The sequence below is a fragment of the Chrysochloris asiatica genome, unplaced genomic scaffold, assembly GCF_000296735.1.
Source record: "Chrysochloris asiatica unplaced genomic scaffold, ChrAsi1.0 scaffold00330, whole genome shotgun sequence".
NCBI lineage: Eukaryota > Metazoa > Chordata > Mammalia > Afrosoricida > Chrysochloridae > Chrysochloris > Chrysochloris asiatica.
Genome location: NW_006408848.1, coordinates 970,839 through 989,567, shown reverse-complemented (window position 1 = coordinate 989,567; position 18,729 = coordinate 970,839). Strand labels below are relative to the sequence as shown.

Here is an 18,729-nt window from a genome sequence, read left to right as displayed (position 1 = left end):
CTTTCTCCCACTGAACAGCTGGTAGGTTCGAACTGCCAACCTTAAGGTTAGCAGCCCAAGTTGTAACCACTACATTACCAGAGTTCCTCCATGATGTATGTTGTTGTTGTTGTTAAGTGCCATCGAGTCGGTTTCGACCCATAGCGACCCTGTACAGGGTTTCCGAGGGTGTAAATCTTTACAGGAATAGAAAGCCTGATCTTTCTCCCGCGGAGCAGCTGGTAGTTTCGAACCGCTGACCTTAAGTTTTGCAGCCCGATTTGTAACCACTACGCTACCAGAGTATAGAAAATGAATAAAACTTGGTCCCTGATCTAGAAGAATTTAGTTATATAGTAATAATAATGCAGCAGTTATTTATTTAGTACTTACTAAGTACCAGTCATCGCCACTTATCTGTCAGTTTGTTGTACTGTGGTAACTTGTGTGTTGCTGTGATCCTGGAAGCTATGTCATTGGTATTTTAAATATCATCAGGGTCTCCATGGTGGCAAGTTTCAGCAGCTCTCCCAGTCTAAGATAGACTAGGAAAGGAGAGGCAGATCATGTCTAAAGGGTTAGCCCCTAAAAACCTTATGAATAGCAGCAGAACATTTTCTGAGATAGTGATTGATGATGAGCCCCTCCCTTAGGTTGGAAGGCTTGGAAAATATAACTGAGGAAGAGCTGTCTCTTCAAAGTTGAGTTGACCTTAATGGCATGAATGGAGCAAAGGTTTCAGTTTCAGGACCTTTATTTTCTAATGAGGCACCACTCAAAATAAGAACAACTGGAAACAACCACATGGAATAATTGGCACGTGGAATATACTAAGTATGAATCTGGGAAAACTGGAAGTTGTCAAAAATGAAATGGAAAATGTAAAGATGGCTATCTTAGGCATTAGTGAATTGAAATGAACAGGTATTATCATTATGAATCAGACAATCATATGGTTTACTATGCTGAGAACAACAAATTGAAGAGGAATGGTTTCACATTCATTGTCCAAAAGAGCATTTAAAGATCTATCTTGAAGTACAGTTCTGTCTGTAATAGGATAATATCCATATGCCTACAAAGAAGAAATTAACTGATGTGCCATCTGATAGAGCACTCAAAATAATTATAGATAATATAACATTATTAGACATGTAATTTGTAGATGTTCTTTGGGACATTAGTGATATCCCCCTAACAGAGTAGTTTTTCTTCTTTTTGCTAACAAGGTTTGTCAGCATTGAAAATCTACCAAAATAAAAATAAGTATAGAATTGTTACATGGATTTGTTCTAGCCAAAAAATAATATTCTCAAATAATATGATAATGTATCACTGGGAAAATAGAACCAAACCTTCTCATCTCAATGATTATTTCCTTGTACAAGTGTAGTTTTTATTTTTAAGACTTATTTGTCATTGTTAGCATATTATACTATTAATGTTTTAATCATAGTTGTGGTGAAAACTTCTTTCAGAAGAATTTTTGACATTTAAAACTTTTTGGTGATAGAAGAGAATGTTTAACTTATTTATATGTTTTGTCACAAAGTAGTGTGTGTGATTGAGTGAGGAATAGAACTTTGGACTAGATTATTGAAAGGAAAGTGAAATTGAGATACAAATTTAAGGGGAAAAAAAAATGGTATGATATTTCCTGTGGAGAAACAACTCATTCTTAAAATAGTTGATAATGATTATCAAATTGTAATGGTATTTTTATTACATTGGATACATTTAAGAGAGTCATGAGACAGTGCAATTTTTAAATGCCAATATTTACTGTATGCTATAGATTATGTGCTTTGATTCTATCCAAACTTTTGATGAAAAATGTTAGATATCACCTTAAAAACATGCACTAAGGTACATAGTTTCATTTTAGTGAGAACTTGGGTAAAAACATTTAAAGAACATTGAGTGAAGCCCTGCAGGAATGAAGAAACACAGTCAAATAGCCTTTTAAAACAAGTCTCTATATATGGTTATATACTTTGTTTTTACATATGCTTTATATGCATTTATAATTGTATCAAATAAATATCTTAAATGTGGTGAACCAGCACTCTTTTCTGAAACAGAATCAGCTTTAGTCAAATATGGAATTATCCACCTGAGTGAGCATGAATTGTGGAGCTTGAAAGGATCTGCTGGAGAAGATTTAGTGTAGTTTGCATTCACTTGTGTGGCCCTGATTTTAAGTGCTGGACCAAGATTGGTACCACGACAGGATGTGAACATTTACTCAACTCCCCCTTCCCTCATTTAAGTCAATGTACCAGAAGAAGGAAAACTTAGTGTAAATTCTGCACCTTTGATTCCAGCAATCATTCACATGGTAGGTGTTGTCATTTTGGTTAAGAGGGCTTTAATAAAGGAAAGGATACCCCTCTGTAGTTACCACTTCTGGAAGCCACTCCAGCACACACAGATGTAGATTGCAAGTTCTTCAGATAGTAGATTCTTTTCCTCTGAGGGATTTAGGGAGTGAACAAATACCTTCCCAGGACTAGAAGAAGACTTAAAATATTTACTGATGAAGATCAAAGAGCACAGCCTTCAGTATGGATTACATCTCGGTGTAAAGAAAACAAAAATCCTCACCACTGTGCCAATAAACAACATTCTGATCAATGGAGAAAAGATTGAAGTTGTCAAGGACTTCATTCTTGTTGGATCCACAATCAACACTCATGGAAGCAGCAGTCAAGAAATGACGTATTGCATTAGGCAAATCTGCTGCACAAGACCTTTTTAAAATGTTGAAGGGCAAAGATGTCAGCTTGAAGACTAAGGTGTGCCTGACCCAAGCCATGGTATTTTCAATAACTTCATATTCATGTGAATGCTGGTCAGTGAATAAGGAAGACCGTAGAAGAATTGATGCTTTTGAGTTGTGGTGTTGGAGGAGAATATTGAAAGTGCTATGGGCTGCCAAAAGAACCAACAGATCCATGTTGGAAGAAGTGCAGCCAGAGCGTTCCTTAGAGGCCAGGATGGCCAAACTTTATCTCTCATACTTCGGACATATTGTCAGGAGGGACCAGTCACTGGAGAAGGATATCATGTTTGGTGTAATGTGCGGGGGTCAGAGAAAAAGAGGAAGACCCCGAGCGAGATGGATTGGCAAAGTGGCAGCATCGGTGGGCCCAAGCGTGGCAGTGGTAGTGTGGTTGGCCCAGGATCAGGCAGTATTTCGTTCTGCTGTGCATAAGGTCGCTATAAGTCAACATTGACTTGATGAAACCTAACAACAACAACATCTTGTTCTTTTGAACCTGGTGTTTTGATCCATAAGAAGAGTACTGGTGACTACCGCTAATTCAACATGTGTGCCTCTATAATTTTAAGGCAGAAGTATCTTTATTTCCACCTAACTCATTCCCCAAAATTGATCATTTTGGTCATGAGGAATAAAATGGGATAAAGGAGAATGCTGGACTAGGGAAGAGGAAATGGAAACCAACCAATTTGGAAAGGGATCCTCTATGGATAGACATATTTTCTTAGCATCTTTCTCATCCTACATTTATTCTTTATATTGCATACTCTAGCTCTTTAGCAGAATGACTTCTTTGATCTTGCTGTTGACATGTAACAAAATCATTGTTTTAAAAATCTATATATTTGTGGTAAAGAGGCAGCTGAATTTAAATTGCCCTCTTGGGACATTTGAATGCATAAACATAAGAAAAGCAGATCTGATGCTAATGAGTTGCCACTGGAATGGGGTCTGGCTAGGCCAGAACCCCCCACCGTGTGATATTAGTTTATCTTAGGGGCTGAGGGACATGATTCAATCAATCATGACTACATCATGATGCTCCAACAAATGCTCTGGACACAGAAGCTTCATGAGTGTTCTGGGTGGTAATAGACTTTCATGTATGTGGGAGGGTAAGGCCTACTTTGGGACACAAAAGCTCTGCACTGGGGGTAAAAATAGGCCACAGATATATTTCCTGATGCATCTTGCAGGGATGTTCCCATAAAAGAGTCCTAGACAAAATGTATGCGAGTTCTGTCTTTCACAGGCATAGAAACAGTATAGTCAAGTTTTTTCATGCACAGTAGGACTATTTTGGCTAACATAAAAGGACTTTTATATACACTGGGTGAGATAAGCTATTGTCCAGTAATAAATTCTAATTCATGGTTCTTTTATACTCAGAGCAGCCACTAACTAAAATATTTGTTTATGTGTACTCTCTTTGGAGCCCTGGTAGCACAATGGATTAATCATTGGGCTGCTAACCACAAAGTTGGCAGTTCGAACCCACCAACTGCTCTGAAGGAGAAAGATGAGGCTGTACCCTCCAGTAAAGATTGCATTCTTGGAAAGCCTGTAGAACAGTTAGACTGTATAGCATCCCTATGAGTTGGAATCAGCTCGATGGAAGTGAGAGACTCACCTACTCCAGTGGTGAAATGCTTAAATGCTTGGCTGCTAACCAAAAGGTTGGTAGTTTGAAGCCAACAGTGGATCAATGGGAGAAAAGACCTAGTATACTTCTCCAGGAAAGGTTACACGCCTAAGAATCCCATGGGGGTTCTACTCTGTCACATGGGATCACGTGAAGAGTTGGAGTCAACTAGATACAAGTAGTGATAGGAGGCTAGTGATCCTACAGGGCTTTAGGATCTAAGAGTTTTGCAGCATTGATCCTATCACGGTATGATTTATTAGAAGACATGTATTCATGAATTGAGAGTAAGAGAATAACTGAAAAGATATTTTGGCTCAGGTTCTCACAGAGATAGTACAAAGTTGATTTGCTTTGGTTTCACCAACTTTAGACTGAGTATTATGGAAAAAATGGCAGATATTATAGTGAACTAGTAAAACAAGACATTAATTTTCTTACATTACAAACTAACATCAAAGAGTAAAGTGGTCAAGGTGCTAATTCTAATGAGACTCACTTAGAATTAGGCAAAAGCATCCAATTCATTTCACATATTGTTCATATTAAACAGACTAGGGACCCTATTTCAAGAGGTCAGCCAACCGATCAACATGGAAGGTTTTATAGTTCAAAGACATGTTATTAAGTTTTAAGTGCTGTTAAGTTAGTTCCGACTCATAGCAACCCTGTATAGGGTTTCTGAGGAGCAGCTGGTGAATTTGAGCCTCTGACCTTGTAGTTCAGTGCTTATTCTACAGTGCCACACCAGGACTCCAACTCACTAAATTATATAACAATAAAATTTCAAAATTTTATTTGGATAATAGATGGGTTCTTGCATTCAATAGTTAATTCTTTTAAAGTTCAAATGTCTAACATCAGCCCATTCCTTCCAAAGGCATAACATTCCTTAACACAACACTGGACACGTTGTTGTTAAGTGCTATTGAGTCTGTTCCAACCCATATTGACCCCATATAGGGTTTCTAAGGAGCAGTTAGTGAGTTTGGACCACCGACCTTGCTGTTTAAATGGCCCTCAAGGTTGAGTGCTTATCCTATAGCGCCACACCAGGACTTCTTCATGATACATGTTATTAAGTGCCATTGAGTCGATTCTGATTCATAGCAAACCTGCATAGGGTTTCCGAGGAGCAGCTGGTGTGTTTGAACTGCTGACCTTTTGGTTCACAGTCCAAATGTTGATACATAGGTGCTGAATAAATGCTAAGTGTTTGAGTCTCTCTAACTCATCTCCATGTCAAAAACCTCCTGTGGAGCTGCTGGTGGATTCAAACCCCACTAATCTTTTGCTAAACAGCAAGTGCTTACAAGGCACCAACAAGGCTCTTATATAGTTTACCAAAGAAAAGATTAAATTGAAACAAAAGCTTCAGTGGTAGTGATCATGCTTTGGATTCAAGAACTCGTTTCTGGACATACCCCTGCAAGGTACATTAGCAGAACATATCTGCAGGCCACATAGAGTTCATTGAACAAGAACTGTGGGCATCCAAATGGGCTGTTTTCCAGGCTTGTCCAAAGTGCCCAGAGTGACGTGTTTGTACATCTCATGCCTGCGAACTCATCAGCCTCTGTCCTGAGACAGGAACCAGACTTTCCAGATGGTCCTAGGCTCTTATCTTTCTTATGACCATGATTTCCAACATTGTGTCTGCTCTGGGCTCCCTCTGCTGGTTCAGCTGGTATCTATTAAAGTCTGTGGAATAACAGCAAATTTGGACTTTAAGGAATCTTTGCATTAAAATACACTAATTTTTTGTTGGTCTTTTTACATGTTAGGGTGATACACATCTATGTTAATGTTGTCACTAGAATTATGAGTTCAGGTTGGAAATGCTTTGTTCATTTGGTTTGATTTCAGTGACTTGTTTGAGGTACTCTGTCTTGCTTCTTTGTGTACCTTGAAATTGCCTGTTTTCTCTGAGATTTTGTGATGTATTTAGTTGATGATTATTTACTGGTGTGTTCCCAGACACTCTCCACCTGACTGCTGGTGGATGTGGTAGAGACCATAAGTGTGAATGCAGTTAGTTCTCAGGGAGGTTTCCTGTGCTTCTAGAAGCAGGGGCACTATATCAGGCACCCAGCCCCACCAGAACAGGAACTGGTGTCGCTGGCCTCTGGGTAGGTGAGGGCAGGTACTGGCTGAAACCAAACCAAATTATTGCCACATTTGGTTTGGTTTCTAAATGGGGGTTAGTACACATAGTTAACAAGAATTGCTGTTGAGTCAATTCCTACTCATAGTGTCTCTGTATTGGGTTTCTGAGGAGCGACTGGTGGGTTTGAACTGCTGACTCTGTGATTAGCAATCCAGTGCCAAACTAGGACTCCAATTATTATTTTTTATATTCTAATGGTGGTAGTGCTGTGTTATCATGTTGGTTCCAACTCATAGTGACCCTGTATAGGGTTTCTGAGACTGAATCTTTACAAGAATATTAATACTCTAAAGAAAATGAAGTGGAGAGATAGTTAAAACTTAAAGTCTATAAAGGTCCCATTTTACCTAGTATAGGCCTCCTTGTTGTTGTTGTTGTTAAGTGCCTTCAAGTCTGTTCTGACCCATAGTGACCCTGTATAGGGTTTCTGGAGCAGCTGGTGAGCTTGAACCACCGACCTTGTGGTTCAAACCTATGACAGTCAAGCAGATTAATCCACAGCACCACACCAGGACTCCATAGATCCCCTAGAGCATTGTTTTATTGTAAGTTTAGTATATGTCAGAAAACAGCACCTCATATTTGCTGGGAGATTAATTTTATTTATTTGGAAAAAACAATTTATTGGTAAAATATACCATTATATCCCTAAAATTGCAGTTTAAAATAATCCATCTGCTTTTTTATATTTTCCTCGTCTGTGTCTTCTTCCTTCTCCCTCTTTGTCTACTAGGCTCTAACAGCATAAATCGGACAACTGCAGATATGGAAAATGGAGAAAATGAAGGCACAACTAAAATAATTGCACCTTCACCAGTAAAAAGGTAAGTGCAGTTGACTGAAAAAAAAAAAAAAACCCCACACAACTATTAGGAGACATCCAAAAGTTTGAAGAAAAATTCCATTATTTTTTAATTCCATTTTTCCATGAACTTTCTGAAGCCTTGATGCATATGCTATCAGAAAAGGAATAAAAAAAAAAAAAAGTCTTGCTGTTGTCAGGGTTAAGAATCTGTTCATTTTTATAATTAAGCAATGCTTTGTTTAGTGGGTTCCAATAAATAGACTGTGACCGAGGAATACTTCCATCAGATGTCAGTATAATATAGACCTACAAGGCCTGTCTCTCTCATTTACTAGGAAACGCTCTTTGCTAACAACAACAACATTACAGCATGGTGAAATCACAGATAGCCTTTGAGCTGCATTCTCTGAATACTCCATGTGACTTTTAAAATGGCACATATAATAGGCTACTCAGAGGGACTTGTGGAATAAAGCGGATGGTATCCGTGTTTAATGTACTGTATTCATTACATTGGTGCACTGAACTGTGACCCTCTGAAGAGGGTTTATAGAAGAGCTTCAGAAGTCAGGGATTACATATGTATGATGAGTTGTCATGGTCCTCTGCATCAGTTTTCCCCACAGCATTCCCCAGTAGAAAACCTCCTCTTAATATAGTAAATAGATTGTTCCCCTGAAAGATAACCCTTGTTCTCTGTTAAGGAACTATTCTACGGTCATTTTTTTCCTAACTCCGATTATGTTCATAGAACAATAATTAACATTATAGAAGCACAACGAGTAACTGCATCACTAGGGAGGTGAAGGGGTACAGACTATATCCCTTACACTGTCAGAGGAAGTGACACCAAAATGACCCCAGTGTCCACAACTGTGAGTGGGCCAGTGCCACAGGAGAACTGGCTACCACAGCAGTGGTTGATGCCACCTAGTACCCAGTGAAGTGACTCATCATCACTCTTCTTCTCACCTTCACCCACCAGTCAGGGTGTGGCAAGCGAGTTGCAATGCCTGCCTTGGGGCAGAGAGGAGAGTCTCTGCCTTGGCCACTGGGAGAGGGGAGGAACAGGTGTGAGGACTGAGTGGAGGAAGGGCTGCACTGCCCTCTCCCTGGGGAAAGGAGGAGGAAGGGAGGGGAGCAAAACAGGGCAGTTGTTGCTCAGCCAGGCGACTGACTGACCTGGGAATGATACCACCAGTTACCAGGGTGACGCCAACACTAGTTATGCCACTGACAAAGAGTAGCTTTCAGCTCCACTTTCTCCATAGAGAGTGCTGTTCACATTACAGAGAAGTTCCAGGAATCAGAAATATGTGACCTCACAAAACTCCATCTTTCTTCACTTAGTGGGATGTGGCTACTTCCTTTGAGTAATACAGCTGATAATTTCTCAGCAAAATAATGGTGAAATATGAGGATTCCCAGAGTTGCAACGTCTTCTTCAGGGCTTTGCCTACATTTGAGTTTGTTTCCTTCCGGGATGCTCACTTTATAGATTCTGGATGGAATGATGAATTCTTTGCCTTTGTACTTCAGTTTCCTGTGCTTTCCTTAGCCAGCTTCACAGCTGTGGATAAACAGAGAACCAGCTTAATCTGTATGTACAGGGCATTTTTCTACTAACTCCAACATAAGAACAGTAATCTTCCATGAAATTCAAATCCCAAGCCTTTTTAGAATGTACAGAAGGAGCTCAATCCCCTTTTGCAACTGCATTCCTGCTGATAGTGCTGATAACCTGAAGGGATGCCAAAATTTCCCACTCAAGTTCCAGATGAGAAATAGCTTAGGAAGTGAAGACAGTTGATTTGCCACCCAGAATTTCATTATCCTTTAACTTTCGCCTACTCTCCCAATTTCCCTTTCATCTTATTTCTTTTCCAACTCTCTCTTGTTTTTCTTATCCTCATGTTCTCTTTCTGATTTATTAAGCACATACACATTTTACTGTGGACTAAATGTGTATCATATTACTTTTCCTCATTTCAAAAGATAAGCTTTTACTTTAGGAATTTGGTCTTCAAAATGTAACCTTAATAAAACGAATACATTGTTCATATATAAAATCTACCTGTTCTATACTAATGCTTTTGTCATATATATAATTTTATAGTTTGTATTATATTAGTTCCTATATGGACATCTAGTATTCTATGATGAAAGTTTATTTTCTCTTTTTGAAATGACCTTGTCATTTTTTTCTTAACCTCTCTTTGTTGGTTCTTATAAAGATCTTTACTGTGATCAAGTTCTACGGACAGTTATATAGAGGATTTCTCAAAAAGCCAGGGCTAAAAGTGGATTAGGAGTTAAGTAGCTGTGTCTTTTTCTTAAGCTTAGACTCCTGGGAAGGTGAGAGTCACATACTCCTCCTCCATTGGTACTTGAAGACTTTGGATGAATCCTTTCCCCTTGTCTCCCCATGTGTTTCTAAAACAATTTGTTGGGATTGAATAACAACTCAGATATATTTACATTCCTAGGGTAGAAAGATGATACTTGGTCAGGAAGTAGCATATGAAAGTCATTCTAATTTGGAAGGATGATGCCGTGGTATGGAGGCGGAAGCTGGAGGGAGGTCAGTTTGGGTAGCCTGAGACTACCCAGAGCTGACTGCCCTGCACAGATTCAGACCCAAATCCAGATTTTGTTCTTCATCAGCTTTCTTCTTTTCCTGGCTCAACTATTTCCATGTTTCCTCTCCTGTGGGTGAACTCTCTTAAATGTGTCTTAACAATGGATGACCTAACTTCTGTTGATGTAAGCAGTAAAACTAGAAGAAAGGAGGGGAGAAAAGACCCAAAGGTACTTGCTGGAAACACACTTTTTAGGCTACCACTTCATGTTCTTTTTGGACTGAGTCATAGGTATAAATGAACAAATAAAAACATTTATTAAATGCTTATTTTTTTTGAAGAAATAGATGTATGAGTTAACTTATTTTTATTTTCTACTTTTTTTTGTTGTTGATTAAAGCTTTAAGAAAGCAAAGAATGAAAACAGCCCCGATACCCAAAGAAGCAAATCCCATGCACCGTGGGAAGAGAATGGCCTCCAATGGTAAAAGAAATCATTGATTTTATAGAGGAGATCTGTGGAAACGGGGATAGTGTTTGTAGTTTATTGCATAAAGAATCCCAACTGCTGAGTAGCTGTGAGTAACAGGGGACAAGGAAATCAGATTTCTATATCAATGTGACTGGGATTTCTGAATCAATAGGATGCATCCTAACATGAAACCTTCTCCAGGAAAGAAAGAAAATTAGAGTACATTCTCATACTGTCTGAAAGGGCATTAAGATGTTACACAGTGAGCGAATATTCTTTAGAAAACTGTAAATGACATTTGTTGTTGTTGTGTAGTGCCACCAAGTCGGTTCCAACTCATAGTGACCCCTGTATAGGGTTTCTGAGGAGCGGCTGGTGAGTTTGAACTGTCGACTTTGAGGTTCAAACCAACCTGGAGGGTGAGTGTTTATCCTATGGCTCCACACCAGGATTCTGTAAATGACATAATAATGATCGTTCCCCTTATTTCATAGTTCTTATATTAAAACTTTAGTTAGAAACTATAGCTGATGGATTCTAGAAGACTCTTATTTCTAAAAAAATACGGATATATTTAATTTCTTTCTGTTTCTAACTGCCAAACTAGTGGTAGGCCTGTATGAGTTGTTATGTAGTTATATTGCTCCCAGGTATGGGCTCTGGCATTACTACCCAGGGGTGCAAATTCCATCTTGGCCACTTCACTTGGGTAACTTAATTAGACATTTTGCATTTCCATTTATGTTGTTGTTATGGTTAAATAGGTTTAATAATTGTGCCTAAGCATACAGAGTAGATGTGGAGATTAGCAAAGATAATGACTATGAAGCCTTCAGCTCAGTCAGTGACTGGCAAGCCCATCATTAATATGAATTAGTGCTGTGACTGTTCTCATCGAAATGTGATCATTTCTTATTATTAAGGGCTGGTGAGACAACTAATGGAAAGCAATAACTTTCTGGCTTTCATTGACCAGACTTTCTTTTCTTTTGATAAATTTTGTCAGCAAAGAGAATCATAGGTCCCAGAGCAGTGAGGCCCAGAAGGATGTACCACTAGCTAGGGTTAGGGTGTTTGCTCTCGAGGCCTCTGAAGACAGTTGTTGACCATCCCTCTTTCACTCCAGTGGACTCTACAACTCTCCCAGTGACCGCAATAAATCACCAAAGTTCCCATGCACCCGTCGCCGCAACCCCTCCTGTGGAAGTGACAATGACTCTGTGCAGCCCGTGAGGAGAAGGTGAGCTGAACACAGCCTTCTGCTGTAAATTGTCCACAGAAGCTCTAGGTCCCATTTCCATTTTTATAAGAGGTAATTCTCATAATCATTAACACTTGTTTCTCTAATGCAATACGATGCTTATTCGTTTTGACATAAAACAGGCTAGGGATCTGGAGGCATTTCTCTGTAACAGAGTTTTAGAAAACAATCTTGTCAAATACTGACAGGAATGGTCTGTATTTTAATTAAGACTAATTAAGTTAATAAATTTAATTGGTTAATACAGTATGGTGGTGGTGGTGATGATGTGTGGTGGAGTCCATTAGACACATAGCAACCCTGTATAGGGTTTCTGAGCCTGAAAATCTTTATGGGAGCAGAATGCCGTATCTTTCCCTTGAGATTCAAACTGCTTTGAATCTTGCAGTTAGCAGCCCAACTAGTAACCCACTATGCTACCAGAGCTCCTTGATATATATTATTATATATTATGTTAATATATAATACATTTTAGTATGTATCATGTTGTTGTTGTTGAGTGTCATCAAATCGGTTTCAACCCATAGTGATCCTGTATAGGATTTCCAAGGAGCTGCTAACAAGCTTGAACCGCTGACCTTGTGGTTCAGACTGACTTTGCAGCTCAGCACATTAACTCACAGAGCCATTCCAGGACTAGAGGAATAGAAGGAAAGGATTGGGTGTTACGTAGAGATCTAGAAGTTGATTGCATTTTTGAATTGGCATGGCTGTAGATACTATCACAGATACGGAACAAAAACCCTGCTTGCTTCTATTGCTGGACATACCAACACTGTAGCTCCTTCTCAGGGGTTCATGGGCACTGCCCAAAACAAAACTGCTTCCCTTTGTCTTCTGCTTTCAAATTTTACCTGAATGTTTCAGTAACTGGAACCCACCTGGCAAAGGAGTCCTGGAAAATATGATTTTCTGGCTTCTGGTCTTGGCAGTACGGTTGAGATGATAGAAGGTCAGTGTTGGGCTGAATACCAACAGAATATAACTGGCCTAGTATTATCTTCTCACTTTTATAGGTGAGAAACTGAAATTCAGAGTGATTCCAAAAGTTTGTCATTTGGGGTACATCTGGAATTTGAATCCAGGTCTGTGTGACATCTAAAATCTACACAATTGAATAGGCAGGTTTAGAGAACTTTTATTTAAGTAAATCAGAGGGCTACATTTCCTGCCCCCTTCTCTAGGTGTTGTAGTGTTGGGCTGCTAGTGAAAGGTGGGCCAATTGCCTCCACTCAGAGGTGGCTTCAAAGAAGACCTGATGATCTACTTCTTAAAAATCAGCCATTGAAAACCCTGCGGAGCGCAGTTCTACTCTAACACACATAGGGGTCACCAGGAGGCAAAATCTACTCGAGTTTTTTCCCTCTAACCCCAAGCCTAATTGGACTTTCTCTTTGGGAACACCAAGGTTTTGTTTATTAACTTTGGCAATGCTTAAAACCAAAGCAGCATCACTACAAAGTACTTCAGAGTGCACACACTTATGTGTGTGTTGAGGGACATGGCTGGAGGGAATGACTAAATATAATAGGAACTTGGCCTTGTGCTCCTATTGTTAAGTAGATAGATTTGCATAGTTTTTCATCCTTAATTAATAGTGCAAAATGCCAGCACTCCTTAAATAAATTACATATGTTAAGCAGATAGTCATTTGATTTTAATACATTGTAAGATGAATTTAGTGGGTTTTCTTGAACCATACTAAAGATTACATTACTTTTTTCCAAACCATTTGCTTGAAACAGTTTTGAGCATATACATTCCTGAATTTAAGCTAAATGACTTCTATGTTGAGATACGCTTTTTGCTGGCTTTCTTTGAAACACAGAGGGGTAATTGTGGTAAGTCGACACAGGATCCTTTTCATTGGCACAGTTCAGGGGAAAGACTATTTTGATGACCAGAAGAATCAGTTTGCCTGAGCAACCATAGAGCCTTCTGACTGGTTCTGTGTTTGAATAAAGGTCTCTTATTTGGCATGTGTGTTTTAAGGAGACCAGCAATTGCTGCATGTTGTCAGAGGAGACCTTAAGCACATTCTTCTTTGTTTCTTTCCATTATAAATACTCTGTCTTTGGCAGCCTTGTTTTATCATCATACAATTTACCTTGCTCCTCCTAGACACAAAACCCTACACAGCTGGATTAGCTATGCCATTTAAACAATGCTGCTGCTTGGAAACCCTATACAGGATCACTAATGAGTTAACCGAGTCAACAACATTAACAACAACAATACCTTTAAAGGAACTCTGGTGATGTTGTGAGTTACATGCTAGGCTGCCAGTCCCAAGGTCAGCAGTTCTAATCCACCAGTCAATCCTTGGGGGAAAGATGAGACTTTCTTCTTCCATAAAGATTTATAAACTTGGGAACCCTATACAGAGTTGCTATGAATTGGCACTGTCTCTGTGGCACATAACCACCGCTGCCAATACTCTTAAAGGAGCTCTGGTGGTGTAGTGGGTTACGCGATGGGCTACTAACCACAAGGTTAGCGGTTCTAATCCACCAGCTGCTCCTCAGGAAAAAGATGTGGGGCTTTCTGCTCCCATAAAGATTTATAGTTTGAGAAACACTGTATGTTGTTGTTGTTAAGTACCATGGAGTCGGTTCCAACTCATAGTGACCCTGCACAGGGTTTCCGAGGCTGTAAATCTTTATGGGCATAGAAAGCCTCATCTTTTTCCCGCAGAACCGCTGGTAGTTTCGAACTGCCATCCTTCAGGTTAGCAGTCCAATTCGTAACCACTATGCTACCAGAGCTCCTTGAAACACTATATAGGGTCACTATAAGTCAGAAGCAACTCCAGGGCACAAAACAACAGCAGTTATATATACCTAAGAATCACATGGGGATCTTATTAAAATGTAGGTGCTGATTCAATGTAGCTAGGGTAGAAATACACAATCTCAGCAGGGGGTCAAACTAGAAGGTTTGTTATCAGTATGGGAGAATATCAAGGATGTGGTGCAAGGTTGGCAGTTCAAGCTCATCAGCCACTCCTCAGCAACCCTATACAGGAGGTCACCATGAGTCCAAACCAACTCAAAAGCACTTAACAAAAACAACAGATTTAATAATAGAAAATTCAGTTTTGTTACGGATGTCAGCAGAATGTGCTTTGAAAACATACCAAAAATTTCTATTTTGATAGTTATCGTGAGATCATTACAGGTATCAAATTCTGGTCAAGTCTAGAACCATGGTCCTTATTCTTTCAGCTTCATAGAACTCTCTGAGAATCTGTTGAAATTATATATTTATTCCTTAGGGTAAAAGTATATTTATTTCAATGCCTATCATAATTTGCATATATAGTTTTCAAGACTTGAGGATATCCTTAAGCCTGTTTGTTTAAACATTACTCTAACAAGAGAAACTCTGCATATTTTGTGACAATACAATATATTTTCTCTTGTCAGCTTTCATCTTTACATTTAATATTCACTAAGTGCCTACTGTATGCCAGGTACTGTGCTAGACACGAGTGGATAAAGTCCCTGCCATTTAGGAACTTACCAATCTGCTGAGGGAGAAATATATGAATTATACAACGGCATCTGCAATTATGACTTTTATATGCTCTGTGACAAGAAGTTACAGTTGGTGTGGCACTGTGGGTTAATGCGCCAGACTACAAAGCCGTTTGAATTGCAAGGTCGGCGGTTCAAGCTCACCAGCTGCTCCTCGGAAACCCCATACAGGGTCACTATGGGTCGGCACCGACTCGACGGCACTTAACAACAACAACAACATGACAAGAAGTTAATATGGTACTTCCACCTACTGCCATTGAATTGATTCTAAGTCATAGTGACTCTGTCCTAAAGTTTCTATAAGTGTATAGGAGCAGATTGCCTCATCTTTCTCCTGCAGAGCAGCTGGCTGGTTCGAACTACTGATCTCGCAGTTAGCACTCCAGTACTTATCCTACAGCATCACAGTACTTCTTATATGGTACTTAGGGGAATTTTTAAAAACCTTTTTCTTGAGACCTCACACGCATACAGAAAAATATACATGTCATAAGTGAAATTGCTTAGTAAGTGTTTACAATCTAATCTTCTACATAACCAGCATTATTAAGGAAATTTTTGCTCAGTCATAATTAAGAAGGAAAAGTTGGGTTCTTTGAGGCTGGAAGGTTAATCTGGCATTTGATATAAGAGTGGGCAAAAAGAAAGGAAAGCTCATTCCAGATAGAGGATTAGCATATACTGAGATCTTGGGATGGAAGCCAATAGGGAACATTTAGGAAGAGAGAAAAAGCCAGTGTTACTCAAGTTCCAATTGTGAAGAGAAATGTGCTGAAAGTAAAGAGGATTTAAAATATTTACTAATGAAGATCAAAGACCACAGCCTTCAGTGATTGCACCTCAATTTAAAGAAAACAAAAATTCTTACAAGTATACCAATAAATGACATCATGATGAATGGAGAAATGATTGAGGTTGCTAAAGACTTTATTTTTCTTGAACCCACAATCAACACTCATGGAAACAGCAGTCAAGAAATCAAATGATGTATTACATTAGGCAAATCTGCTGTACAAGACCTCTTTTAAAATGTTAAGTTTGAGGACTAAGATGTGCCTGACCCAAGCCACAGTGTTTTCAGTCACCTCATATGCATGTGAAAGTTGGACAACAAAAAAGGAATACCATAGAAGAATTGATGCACTTTAGTTATAGCATTGCAGAAGAATTTTGGAAGTAGCATGGACTGCTAGAAGAACAAATAAATTTGTGTTGAAAGAAGTATACCCAGAATGCTCCTTAGAAGCCAGAAGGGTGAGACTTTGTCTCTCATACTTTGGACATGTTATCAGGATATCAGGAATGACCAGTCTCTGAAGAAGGATGTCACACTTGCAATGTGGAGAGTCATCAAAAGATGGATTGGCACAATGGTATCAGCAATGGGCTCCAGTATAGCAATGATTGTGAGGATAGCACAGGATAAGGTAGTCTTTCGGTCAGTTGTGATTAGGGTCACTGTGAGTCAGACCCATCTTAACAGCACCTAACAACAACTTACAACTTTACATTAGTGTGGAAGAATGAAAAACTAGGAAGTTTGAAAGTTATAGAAATCTTCTAAAAGCAGAAAGAAAACAACCAAAAAAAGTAATTGTACAAAGGAGACTTCGTAAAGTTTATGGAAGAATGGTTAAGTTTTCCATGAACTTTTTGAAGTTCCCTGCATGGAAATAAGGAAAACAAAGTTATTAAACTAGAATATCAATCGTTTGATTAATGAAATTTCCAGTGGGGGAAAAAAAAGATAAGAAAAGATACAGGAGAAGACATAGTTGAAGATATAATTCAAGAAAAAAAATTTACAACTGAAGATGTGATTTTCTATATAGAAAGAAGAATTCACTGAGTGTCCAGTAAAATAAATTGATAAATTAGATCCGCATCAAGGTCTATTATCATGTAGAATTTGAAAACCTTATGGTTAGCGAAATTCTTTGAACTACTGGGAAGGAAAGAGGGGGCGAAAATCTATGTATAAAAGGTGACAAATCTGAATGGTGTCATCATATTGCTTAATAGCTATATCAGAGAAGGAAGGTGGCTTACTTAGCAGCATTGCCTTCAAAATTCTGGTAGAAAATTATTTTCAAACAAACTATAATTTTATGGGTAGAATAATGACATTTTCAGAGACCTGATGTGGTGCTGTAAGGTAAACATTATACCACAAAGTCAATTTGAACTTCAGCATCAGCAGTTCAAAGTCACTAGCTGCTCCTGGAAAACCCTGTACAAGGTCTCTGTGAGTTGGAACCAACTCAATGACACTCAGCAACAATAACAATGGCATTTTCAGGAATCTCAGGTCTCAAAAATATGTAGTTGTTATGTAAATAGATATAAATATTCATAGACAGGAATCACATTACATTGATATCATGATATTTAAGTAGATTTGGGAAATGGTTCAGAGCCACGGTGGTAACATTAATGAGCCCTTCTACCTGCCTAAAGTGAGAAGGCACTATTTAATAGACAGTAAGACAGTGAGAAATGGGAACAAGGGACATAGACATAGCTGTCAAGAAGTTGGCTTTGGAAGAGAGAGTTGATATTTGACAAAAGCTCTAAGGGAGGGGTGGTGGTATCAAAATAGATTTGTGTGTGTTTGTTCAAATAGGAGAAACTTGAGAATGTGAGAATGTTATAAGCTAGTGAAGAGAGTCACCAGAACTGGAGTGTTTTAGCTAATGAAAGTCACGTAGACAAGAGAAATGGGATTCAACATGGTAGAGGTGGAAGGACTGACCCTACTTGTAAGGACAGATCCTTAAATAACAGAGTGGGAGATGTGGTTAAGTTTTTATTTTTGGTAGCAGGAAGATGAAAGAGTTCCCATTAGATGGTTACTTTTTCCTTTGGAAGGAGAAAACAGTGTCATCCGCTGACACAGAAGTTTGATGGGTAGGAGGCATACAAGGTGAAAGAGTTTGAAATAGCCTTGCAGAAACAGAGAAAGTATTTAGATTAGAGAACGGTGGTAGAATTGTTGGATCATGGTATGCATGTTTGAGGTTTATGATCTTGGATTTGTAGTTCAGTACACCCTGCCTGTTTTTGTTTTATTGTAATGTGGATGAGACTTCACAAAGTAAATTGATTTTTCATTCAACATATTCTAATTCATACACATTTTCTTCTAATATGCATAGGGTCATTATGAGTGAAACCAACTCAGTGGCCCTTAGCAACAATAAAGCAGTGACTAATGATCATGAACTTTTCTTCATATGGTTATTAGCCACCTGAATGTCTTCTTTGGTGAGGGGTCTGTTCATATCCTTTGCCTATTTTTTAATTGTATGGTTTATCTTTTTGTTGGTGAGGTATACTTTTTGTATAGTTCCCTCCAGTACCTCTCAGTCAGCTGTTTGGGGCAGGCCCAGAGAATCTAGTTGGATTCACCTATATGTGGAGTTTTCTGAAAAGATGGAATGAAGTTTTGTGCATTGGCATGCATGTTACTTATGTACCAAAAAAACAAAAAATATGGGCTAAGT

General features: G+C 38.8%; 1 protein-coding gene across 1 annotated transcript in view; it reads left to right on the top strand.

Annotated features, from left to right (window-relative positions):
• EPB41L4A (erythrocyte membrane protein band 4.1 like 4A) overlaps nt 1-18,729 on the top strand; it is a 376,777-nt gene that overhangs the window by 312,740 nt on the left and 45,308 nt on the right. Inside the window, exons 13-15 of the mRNA XM_006875509.1 lie at nt 7,304-7,394; nt 10,355-10,438; nt 11,553-11,666. Of these exons, the coding sequence (XP_006875571.1) occupies nt 7,304-7,394; nt 10,355-10,438; nt 11,553-11,666 (289 nt within the window). The remainder of the gene's footprint in view (nt 1-7,303; nt 7,395-10,354; nt 10,439-11,552; nt 11,667-18,729) is intronic.